This window comes from Nannobrachium achirus (genome assembly GCF_963921795.1).
Source record: "Nannobrachium achirus genome assembly, chromosome: 17".
NCBI lineage: Eukaryota > Metazoa > Chordata > Actinopteri > Myctophiformes > Myctophidae > Nannobrachium > Nannobrachium achirus.
Window position 1 is genome coordinate 38,524,319 of NC_137824.1, and position 11,564 is coordinate 38,535,882.

Consider the following 11,564-nt stretch of genomic DNA (forward strand, 5'->3'; position numbering starts at 1 on the left):
TGCATCTAATTTACAGCTATAGATTAACTGGCCAATCTGAGCCTTAAATGTGGTTTAAATGAGATTATGTTGAGAGCTCTTTTACAGATCATTCTGAGACAAATCTGAGATGTATCTAAAAGGCTTAAATGAGCTTTAAATGAGATTATATTGAGAGCTCCTTTTTATGTAACTCTGAGCTAAATTTGAGATGCAACAATTCTGCTAAATTGAGCAACATTTGAGAAATTATTGAGATCTCCTGTAAAGCTCATCAGAGCTTCCATCTGAGGCATGTTGCTCCCCAGAAATAGAGGAGAAACAGGAGCAATAGCTGAGATCTCCTTTTTGTATCACCTTGGTCTCATTTGTGGCTTGAGAAACAAACGAGCAATAGATGAGGGCTCAATCATGGATTCTGCTTTCCTCTGGGAACGGCTGTAATGTTTTAGTGTCATTTCTTTGAATGACCTTTGAATAAAGAAAAACTACCACTAAATATATTCGTTTTAGAACTACATTTGTACATTTGTAAATATATATATATAATAAATAAAGGAAAAGAAAAAGAATAAAAAGGTTAAGTAGGGAAGAGTGACATTTTATTTTAGTAAAGATATGCATGCATTCATGACAACACGTGTGACCTACACTTGGCTGCCTGACTAATTCTGTTTCAATGATATCTCCAATGCAAATAATTACATACGGTAATCAAATTAGTGATTTATGTGCCACCAAATGATTAATGTCCCTCTGAACATTTAGCATTTTGGAGCAACTGTTCCAGAATTGTGTCATTAAAACACTGAGTGAAAAGTAAGGAAAGAAGCTACACACATGACAAAAAGTGCCATCTGTGAATCACTTCTCTGTATAGGAGAGAATGAATCCCTGCGACATACTAGCGTCATGTCCAGGGGGTGTACTTGTTCAAGCTGCCACACGCTACAGAAACAGGAGATGGGCTCCTTGCCCTATGGGCCTCATGGCTCGGCAAGGCCTACGAGAGAATTCCCAATGCAACTCAGCAAATATGGAGCGTGACTCGGAGCAGACTGAGGAATGATATATCAGACACAATTCAGAGACCGCCACGTTGCCCTAATTAAATGATACAATGGAGGTAAATATGTTTTGTAGCCGCAATCCTCTTCATCAAGCTTACAAAGCCATTAGATCTATTCATCTTCTCTCCCCAGAGGAGAAAGAAATACATCCACTTTCCTGGATATCATATTTTGTCTTTCAAAGCACAGAAGAAATCAAAACTTCATCAATACTTTAACAGTACTCTATTATTTTATTATACTTTATCGCCCCCTGGTAGGAACACAGTGTTCCGTTGCATGGTTTCTCTGCGGAGGATGCAAAGTGTTTTTTAATATCACTTCCATGGGTTTTTCTCCATGTGTTTATTTACTGACTCTTTCAGCCACAAAGCAGCAGCCATCACACCTCTAGGGCAGTGGTTCTCAAAGTGTATTACAGGGACTCTGTGGGTTCCTTTAGGGGGGTATAAATGGACCCCCCCATACCAAGTCTGTAACTCTCACAGTGTACATTAACGGGTCCATTTGGTTCCATTTGTACACTCTCGGAGTTAAGGGGAGACCTTCAAATCTAAAAGTTTGAGAACCACTGCTCTAGGGTATGAAGCTCAGCTCCCAGCTCTCTGCTCCAACCCCCTGTGACTCCATGCTGTCACTCTATAACCAAAAAGGCTTTCATTTCATCCATGTCTCCACCCTCCATTTTTATTTCTTCTTCCCCTTAGGAATATTTTCTGCTGCCTGCGAGCCTTATTGCACTGCTCTCCCCTCTTCCGTGGCTGAATTAAGTACAGACACATCCAGCAGAGCTTTCAGAGGTAAGTCACAGTTTCACTCTTCAGAGTTTCAATCTCAAACCAGGTTTTCCCCTAGCTGACACTATGACTGTCCTTGTGTTTTGTTTATCATCAGGCTGATCTACACAATAACAAATGACAGCAACATAATCACCTAAACTGGCTAGTATTTTAAAAACAAATCGGGAGAAATCAACCCATATTGTGATTTTTCCAAAGACATTTTCAGTTTGTTAGCATTATTTACAATTTAAGGGTCCCATTGACCCATTGTTTGAGAATCTGCACACAATACTTACATTTTCCATATCCCAAAAATGTTTCGATGCATTCAGCTGGTGTACATACAGGGCATATTTCCATTTGTATTATGTTGTGAGGCATAACATTATGACTATCAATCGATGTGCGTAGTAGCCTACACCCCGGGGGGACCCATTGCAGAGTTATCTGTTCATTACTGTCACAGGCAAAAGAGGAACTGCTTCTGGTTTGATAAACAGGACAAACACCGTTCTGTCAAATGCAAATACAGAGATGTGGCAGAGTTTGGCCAGAAGGCATCCCACATATGTGGCGGTTTCTATATGCGTTTGCTTGTTGCTGTGGTAGCATAATGACCACATGTAAACATGACTAATGAGACGTGAAAACAATCACTCTGCAGAATATGAGGCACCCAGCAGTGACAGATGCTCGTGTTCTCCTACTTATATTGCCTTTATGACACCATAAAGAATGGTCTAAAGACTGATTGTGACAGTTCTAATTGACTGTACTGTATGTGGATGAAGGTGGATGACACCTGGCAGCCAGGCAGATGTCTTCTTATAGTCCCGACAACTGTCTACGGATGGTAGCGAATCCACAAACTCTACAGCTTATCAACCAAACCATATCTTGAGAACAGGAAAGCTCCTCAAAATGCAGGTTGCCGAAGGAAAGGAAAGGGGAAAAACTCAATATCACAAAGATTTAATAGACTAGACCTTACCCGTTCAAAGATATGTGCTCCAAAATATGTGTGGGTTGTGGGGAAAGTTACTGTAACTGGTGCGTGCGTGAGAATATGTGGGAGCATCATAATGTAAGGAGCAGCCCATGGAGGAGTGTATATTTATGATGGATACAACTAACTAAGAGAGAGAGAGAGAGTGTGTCTCTTCACTGCAACATTCCTAACTGTGAGAGAGGTGTGTGTGGGGCTATGGGATCCCATGGCCTGGAGGAACGGACCGTAACCCTGACAACAGGCTGAGCTGAACAGGCTGTGCTGTACAGAAGTGGTGAAGAAACGCTAATTAATAGCTTTAATTTGGTAAAAATGGAAATCGGGCTCCATCATCGTCTGTATAATGATAATGGCCAATGCCATGTGAAAATTGGGATCAGTTGCTGAAGAGAGAAAGGTGGAAATGCATATTCTGACTGACTGACCTACTGACTGACCTACTGACTGACCTCCCTAATTATAGAATGGATATCAGGTGTCAGGTTCCCAGCCTGCTAAGAGGTGACTTGATACTTCTAAATCTGTGGTTTTAAACCAGTGGTCCAGGGATCACCAGGGATCCTTTTCTTTTTGTTTTAAGATTTGTTATTTGCTTTTTATGCCTTTATTTGAAAGGACACAGTAGACTGACAGAAAAGGAGAGAGATGAGGAATGACATATGGCAAATGTCGTCCAGATCGGGAATCGAACCGGCGACGCCAGCGGGCATCATAGCCTAAAATGTGGTATTAGCCTAGACCACTAGGCCAGTGGGCACCCCCACCACCAGTGATCCTTGAGGGGGGCTCCAGGTGGTCCCCAGCTGGAGAGTTGGTAACAAATGCACCCTTATTACAGTAGATCTTTGACTCTTGAGAGTGTGAAATTAAACCAAATGGATCCATTTGTTTCATTTTACGCAAAGGCAAATTATTGTTAACCATCTGCATTACCGGTAATTCATTTACTTAATTATTTAAGTCTACACAATTAGAGAATGTAGAAGAATTGTTATTTCATCAACGTTTGCCTGTTATCTATATGGCACCACATCAACACAGCATAATTGTGAACAAAATCTTTGTCAAAAGATAACAAAATATTCCAAGTTTTGGGTCTGAGAGGCTAAATCTCATGGTGGCCTGTGGCTCAAATGCAGAATAAATAATGGTCCTTGATGTGAAAAACTGTTCCAAACTTTCTCTGTCCTCTTTGTAACCTTGAGCGGTCGGGTGTTGCCATTACCACACTGCTCTCTGAACTCCTCTCATTTACATTGCATCTCTGGGAGTAGAAATCCACACTGCAATATTGCATTCCAAGACTAAATGGATTACCAGGTCTTGATGTGTTTAATACGGACAGCAATATTGCTTCAGTGGAGTCAAGTATTGCAGCGTCGTTATTTATAGTCTGCTCTGTCAGTCCATGGTTAATGAAGTCAGCCCCTGCTTGAGTAATTTATTGGCCTGTTTGTCACAGAATTAAATGCCTAATTAAACCACACCATTGTCTTGTTTTTGGGACGAGGTGAACCCCGCATCAAGTGACACCTAACTTCTACTCTACTAGAGAGAGTTTTGACTCATCTACCTTTGGCATCTTGTTAAAAACTTAATTTAGGTTAATTTGCCCCATAACTCATGTTGGTTTAGCCTGCAAGGCGGTGATAACCTACTGCAACACTATGCAGACTTATCGTCAATAATACAGGAGGAGCGTGTTAAGATGTGTCACCTAGAAGCCTTTCTTTTTCTACATACACACAATAGTAGCTTCAAACTGGTTCTCAAAGAGAATGTGTTGGTCATTAATTCCAGAGGTATCTCATTAGTTTTAATTAATGTGTTGATGGGTGAATGTGTTGCTCAGGTGAAAGTCAGTTAAGTATTGAATTTGTGTTCTGGACTGAAGTAGTCAATTTGCATTCTCTTTTGTTAGAGCGTTCTTCTGTGCTTGATTTAACTGGGGTCTAGATGTGTGTGCTAACTTGCTGTAGGCTAATTGGAAAGGCAGAGTGAGGGCACTGTGTTTTGGTACTGTGTTTTGTTTATCACCAAACTCTGATTGGCACATTAGTTTGGCTACACAAACACTCAAGAAGAGGCATGTGAGAGTGGTGACAATAACATTTTTTATCAACAATTTTTCAGATAATTGAGCCACTCAATATAGTTAGTTCCCCCAAGTTAGCATCAAACACTAGCAGTGCTGTAGAGTTGCAGCAGAACAGAGTGTGATGCACCTTTAAAAGTTAAAACGTATTGGTCAATCAAGCACACCTGTTGTCAGCCACTTTCTGTGCATTATTTTGCCCAGTTCTCTGAAGCAGAAGCTTTACCGCACAAAGACCCAGTCATACAAAGAGTCTTTCTATGGGCATACAAAGGCACAATGAAATTAATAATGCGTGCGGCTTACGCTGCCTCTTATTAGAAATTGTGGAAAGCCTTTTAAGTAATGCAGTCACACGGTCTGCAATTTTTTGCCAGCTGTCCTTTCTGCAAATTTGGCAGTTGCATCGTGTTGATTTTACCTTGGATTATGTGTTTACTTTGAATTGTTTGTATTTGGCTAATATTATAGTTTACTCTTTGTTTGTAGAATTGTTAATAACAATTCTTTATTATTGTCCATTGTGATTGGAGTTGTTGATGAGTGAAGCCAGATAGCTTGTAGATCTTGGTATAAAATAGGAATGAAGTGGTTACCGTATGTTTTATAATATAGGCTAATTTATATCTGCAAAGTAACTGCAACGTTTTCAAATGAATGCAGTGGAGTAAAAGTACAATATTTGGATCCGAGATGTAGTGGAGTAGAATTAAAAGTATTGGAAATTGGGAAATACTCAGGTAAAGTACAAATAAGTACACTACTTAAGTAAATGTACTTAGTTACTTTACCCCGCCGCTCCTCTGATTCTTTCCCCTCATGCTCCAACTGATTCTGATACCTCCTCCCTTCCTCTCCACTATTCAATCTATGACCATCACTGCCCTCTCTCCTCCAAGCCACTCGTCCAGCAACTTGGTTATCTAAAACCCTCAGAGCTGATGTCTCAGGGCAGCTGAGGGAGTGGCGCAAAAGTGGCCAATCAGATGACCTCTCCAACTTTCACTCACTGCTCTCTTCCTCCTCCCTCTCATTATCCATGGCTAATTCATTCTTCTGCTTCTAACCCCCTCCGCCCCTCTCGGCTGAAGCTTTCGTCACCTTTGATAAGACGGTTGATGATATCAAAAGCAGCTGGGTGGTGACCCCGGCTGAAGTTGGCCACACCCACAGTGTTGCTGAACGGTAAGAAAGGGGAGGATATGATTTTATGATGTCATTAAAGCGGTGTATTTCAATTGGGCCTTTTGACTCAGAGGTTTTCAGCTTTCAGGAAGAAACCACAAATACACAAGACATATATGCATATTATAACCACAACTGGGGGTCTAGAGTAACGTTAACTCCATAGACACATACAAAACACAAAAAGTACAACACTATCGCACCAAGTTTCAGATCTTCAGAAGTTCCAAGATGACAAAAAACAACACAAAAAACAACACAAAACACTTGATTGATTGATTGATTGATTGATTGATGTCTTTATTGACAACAATCCATGCAGAGACTGGATATTGTACATATAGTGTATCTGTCAAAAGGATGAAACATAACAAAGATAGCTTATTTCCATTGTGGTTGTTTGAGTGTGTGTGTGTGCGTGCGTGCGTGCGTGCGTGCGTGTGTGTGTGTAGTGCCACACAGTGGTGCTTTGGGATTTTTTTCCCGGGCGGACGGTCATTTATTGACGTCACGTGCACGCGTGTGCACGCGCCTCTAGAGGCTATTTAGATAGAAAGGATGTCAGCAGATCTAATGGTGGGAAAACAATAGTTTTCTAGTCTTAATTACATTTGCATTGTTACTTAAGATTTTATGTTCTACTTTCTTTTAATTCATTTAGAAAATACAGCGCTGCAGCAGTAGGATAGAGAAACAAAGTTTGGCTTGAACGAATCTCAAACACTAAATACCACAGTAATATGGAGCCATGTATGAGGACACACACACATCGACACATGCACGCATGCAGTCACAGCTGGAAACCTAGGTGTTAGGCTATCCATATGAATAGAGGCTTGAGGACGCACACACATTCACCACTAGAAACCTGTTATGCAAGTAGCCACTGATTAAAGTATTGCTTGTAGTTATCGCGGATTCGCGGGGTGGGGTGTTGTCGCGGCGGCGGCTCTCGCGGGGGGTATGCACGCGTTTACACGGTCGTGCACTGTTCGGTGCCGTCCGTGCGCGTGCATGTGGGGAAATATTTCCGGCCACACGGCGTCCGGTCCCGTCCGGCCCCCAAAGCACTACTGGTGCCACAGACCGGTTGGTGCTGTTCCAGTACAGACTGATGTTCACCCGTTAAAAGATTAAAAGAACTGCAACCTTAATGAACAGCATCACAATGTGTGAATCATAAAACCACCATAACATTTACAACCAGCAGCACAGAACATAAGGTCCTACTGTACATAAAGAGAGTGTGAAATGGGGTCTTGCTGTTTAAATGCAGAGAGATGCATTAATCCAAAACTGTGTTTGTTTATGTTTAATCTTGTGGAGAATCTAAACTGAGATTATAATGTAATGGAACCGGTCATTGTTGTGTGTTCAAGTGGAAACTGTGCAATCAGTTATTTTCACATCCTGTTTATATCCCGGTATTGTTGGCTGACCTTTTTTGAACTCTCAAGTTTAGTTTTGCCTCCTTGTTTTCTATGCACTGATATTTGCTTCTGTAGACAAAACTATGTGTCCATATTAACTTCAGCAATATTTTTTGTTTTTATGGCCATGGTGAACATGATTTGTTTGAACATGTTAGTGTACTATTTAGCACTCAAAATAGATTAGGGAGCAGGATCCATATATATTTACTTAGCACCGCCATCTAATGAATCATTCGCCTGTGTGAAAAAATTGACTGATTGAGTTTGTTTGATTGTGATGAAACTTGAAAGTGAAAGTCAACAGTGAGGTGACTAGAGGTAGCTCTTTTGCTGATGTCAAGACCTCCTGCCTGAGTTCACGTTCTTCCATCTAAACGGTGTGAACATCCCCAGTCTTATCCGCTTCTAGCAACCGGTATGTCTACTGTGACTCCTTTAACCATCACAAAAACCAATCAGATGTGGTCTGACCTGTAGACCCTGTAGGGGTTGGATATACTGTAAAGGTAGTTAGTGGAGGAGAGTTAGCTGGCACATAGTAGCCCTCTGTAAATCAGGTGGGTGTTTGATGTCTTCCTTCCACTGCTTTCATTCTCTGTTTTCTGTCCGTTTCTTTGTTATCCTCCGGGGCTTTGAGCAACTGGAGGGCAGTGCCAACAAAGTGACGGTTTTCTGGATGTGTAGCTTGTTGACTGGTGCGATTTGTAGAAGTGAGGACAGGGGAAAGTACACCAGCAACATATGCACGGCACGTGCAATATCAACATTATCCATATTAAACAGCAATTTGAAAATAAATTGCACACCTGACCTTGACAAATATGAAAACAGCATTATGACAGAATAGCCATTAACCATAGGAACCCCCGCATGTCTATTATGGGGGGTACAAATATAGCCGATCTACAAGCGCCCATGGCGTTGCAGTGTGACGCATTGTGAGGTTGTAGATCAGCTATTTGATTTGGTGTTCTGTTGACAGAAAAAAGCAGTCCAAGAAATGTATGTTGGCTTTTACTGAAAATAGAGGGTAGGCTACATGTGAATTACAAAAGAATAACGGATTCATACGGTGGAAGGATGCAATTCATGACACTAAAGCAGATGTTTTTTATCTGTGGTTGTCATTTCAGAGTTTATGGAGTGACATTTAGCCAATGAAGACGCAGCAAAAATGCCTTTTTTCGATGTTGTGGGCGCACAGAGTTTATGGAGTCATCAGGGTACTCCATATAGACGGGTTTCTTGTTTACAAACATTGAGACTAAATGCACAGCTGACTGTATCATGTAATCAATTCCGTCCAATCCCCAAACCTGTTGTTTTGGGGAGTGCTGGTTTCATTGGCTAATTTTGGTACAGACCCTGCGCACGCATCTAGTTTTATCAGTGTAACGTGGACCAGAAACCCGTCCATATGAGGATTTGGGGTTTTATCGTTATTCTTATTCAGGAAGGGATTTGTATCTCCATCCATGTTCAGACGTCCCAGGTGTATCCCATCCTGATCAGAGCGCCGGACGACGTAGAGTTTACGTCGTGAACAACGGCGGCCCTGTACCCGCTGCAGTCGTCTGAATTCAGTGATGAATTTACAATTTATATAAGGGAAAAACATATGATGAATAACGTTCTATGGTGAAATTAGAAATAAAAAATGTTGGCCAGTTCTGGGTTAATCATAATAGTAGGATGGATAATTAAAGGAGTTCCCTGTAAACAATGTTGTCAGTGATGCTGCCTTTGTCATTATCCACAATGAAAACCTTGACAGCGCTGGCTTTCTTTCCTCTTGAGAATGCAGTATAGAGTTGGCCATGAGCGAGGTGCCAACCTGCACCTTGTGCCCTCGTGGCCATGGTATGGCCTTATATCAGGTCGCACTTCCATTCAGTTGATGGTGACGTCACCAGGAATGCTGGTCCCTGATTGGCTACGGCGTAAACTCAAACAGATACGCGACGCCACCGAACGCAGTACTTGCGCACTCTGCTGGCGCAAGTAATTAATCTGGGGACATTCAGTACCTCCCGTCAATCACTCTGCCCAGGCACTGGCACTCGCCGTGGTGCTGATGTGTGCGCTGCTCCTGTAACAGTAACTCACCTGATCGGGGGCACTCCGCGGCGGAGATTCCACTGTATGAAGAAGTAAAGAAGAAAGTGGGAAACAATCTTCCAGAGCCATCTATCCCCTGTACAAGTACACCCCCTGGACATGCCGCATGGACAAACCCCCAATCCAGCCCTTGATGCTGAGTGCCAAGCAGGGTGGCACCGGGAATCATTTCCAGTCTTTGGTATGACAAGGCCAGGGAATCGATCCCCAAACTTCCAGTCTCGGGGTGGACACTCTATACCAAATGCCACTATTTGGAAGAAAGTATCTATGAGGGTCTAAGGAACTGCCACCTCTGGTTCCACCTCTTGGTTGTTCACGTTCTGCCCGCACAGGGGACAGGCGGTCTTCTTCATGCCGCTCAGCCACGGGTCCAGACACCCGCTGTGGTAGGCATGAGAGCATGGCAACACCCTGAGCTCGTCCCCTTCCTCGTACTCTGTGATGCAGATGGAGCACATGTCGTATGGGTCCTCTGTCTGGTACTCGTGGAATTGTTTCTTTCGCATCTTCCTGCTCCTCTGGGCGTCCGCCAACAGCTCCAGATGAGTTCTGAGGAGCATAAAGATGACCAGGTACAGCACCAGGATGGAGAGAGCAGCCGACACGAACCCTAATAACCACCCGAACATCGATGCAAACCCTAACACTAGCATGGTGAACATTAACAGGCTTAAAAGGTTTTCGTTTTGGTTTAACCGTCGGGGTTGGCTTGACTTATTCAACCAAAACCCTAACCCAGCATTCCATAGGATTACGGATAACCACAAGAGCACGATGACATAAACCCAAAACCAAAGGCCTGTCAAGTAAGCTATGAGTCCCAATGTTAACACTAACCCTAGTGATATTAATGCTGACATTACCAGGATTAACCCTGACATGTGGGTTAAAGCGACAGCTGAGCTTGCAAACCCCAAGGTGCTGATGTAGATGCCTAACACGCAGAAGAAGACGACAGGCTTACTGAGGACAGTGACGATATTCCCCTGAAGGGCATCTGGGGTGAGGACAACATGGCTGTCCTTGTCATCAGTATAGTGGTGTTTCAGAGAGTGGGCGGTCTCCGCGCTCACAAACACGGAAGGGATTTGTATCTCCATCCATGTCCAGACGTCCCAGGTGTATCCCATCCTGATCAGAGCGCCGGACGACGTAGAGTTTACGTCGTGAACGACGGCGGCCCTGTACCCGGCCCTCTGGGCGTTGAGGACTTGGACGGCGAAGCTGCAGTCGTCTGAGCGCTCGATGAGGGCAATGAAGTGGTCATGTTCATGAGGGGGCGGAGCAACGGGCTCACACGCGTTCCCCGGCTGCGCGCCTACGAGGAAGCCCTTCTGTCCGTCTCCGGGCGGGAGGGTAGGGCCGAAAAGCGCAGAGAGTCCCTCGAAGTTCCTGCGTCTGCCATCGGCTGAGTAGGCGGCGATGTCGCCCCCTACGTGTGACAGCGGGTCGAGGACGGCAAGGAGCAGGAGGGCAACGATGATTCTCTTTGTGGTCGACAGCATCGCTATGAGCCTTGTTTTGTACTACTACTTGTGTGGAGCAACTTCATGCGCTATGTTCTGTAAACCCAATGGAACAACTCTGTTAATTACAGTGAGAATGAATGCTGTTCAATGCGCTCACTCTTTTATCTCTACCAAGTTGACCTGTCACAGCTGTAAGCTGATTGGATGTAATATTTGGATGACGTCACGGTTGCTAGTATCGGTGCAACAGCTATAACTAATATGTCCAACCACAGTCTTAAGGCCCTTTTCCACTGGCAGCGATAACGATGACGATAACGATTTAAAAAAGTGGGTTTTCAATTGAAGTGGATCGGCAGCATCCACTCAACACCGATACAGACAACGATAGCCGACAACTACATCGTTAGGATCAACAACG

General features: G+C 43.4%; 1 protein-coding gene across 1 annotated transcript; it reads right to left on the minus strand.

The window, feature by feature from the left end:
* Positions 1-9,949: 9,949 nt before the first annotated feature.
* Positions 9,950-11,179, minus strand: LOC308302468 (E3 ubiquitin-protein ligase RNF13-like; the record flags this gene model as incomplete). The annotated part of the gene is made up of 2 exons (XM_080746723.1): positions 9,950-10,223; positions 10,587-11,179. 2 exons carry the CDS (start codon positions 11,177-11,179, stop codon positions 9,950-9,952), a joined length of 867 nt encoding a protein of 288 aa, XP_080602849.1.
* Between the last annotated feature and the right edge of the window lie 385 nt (positions 11,180-11,564).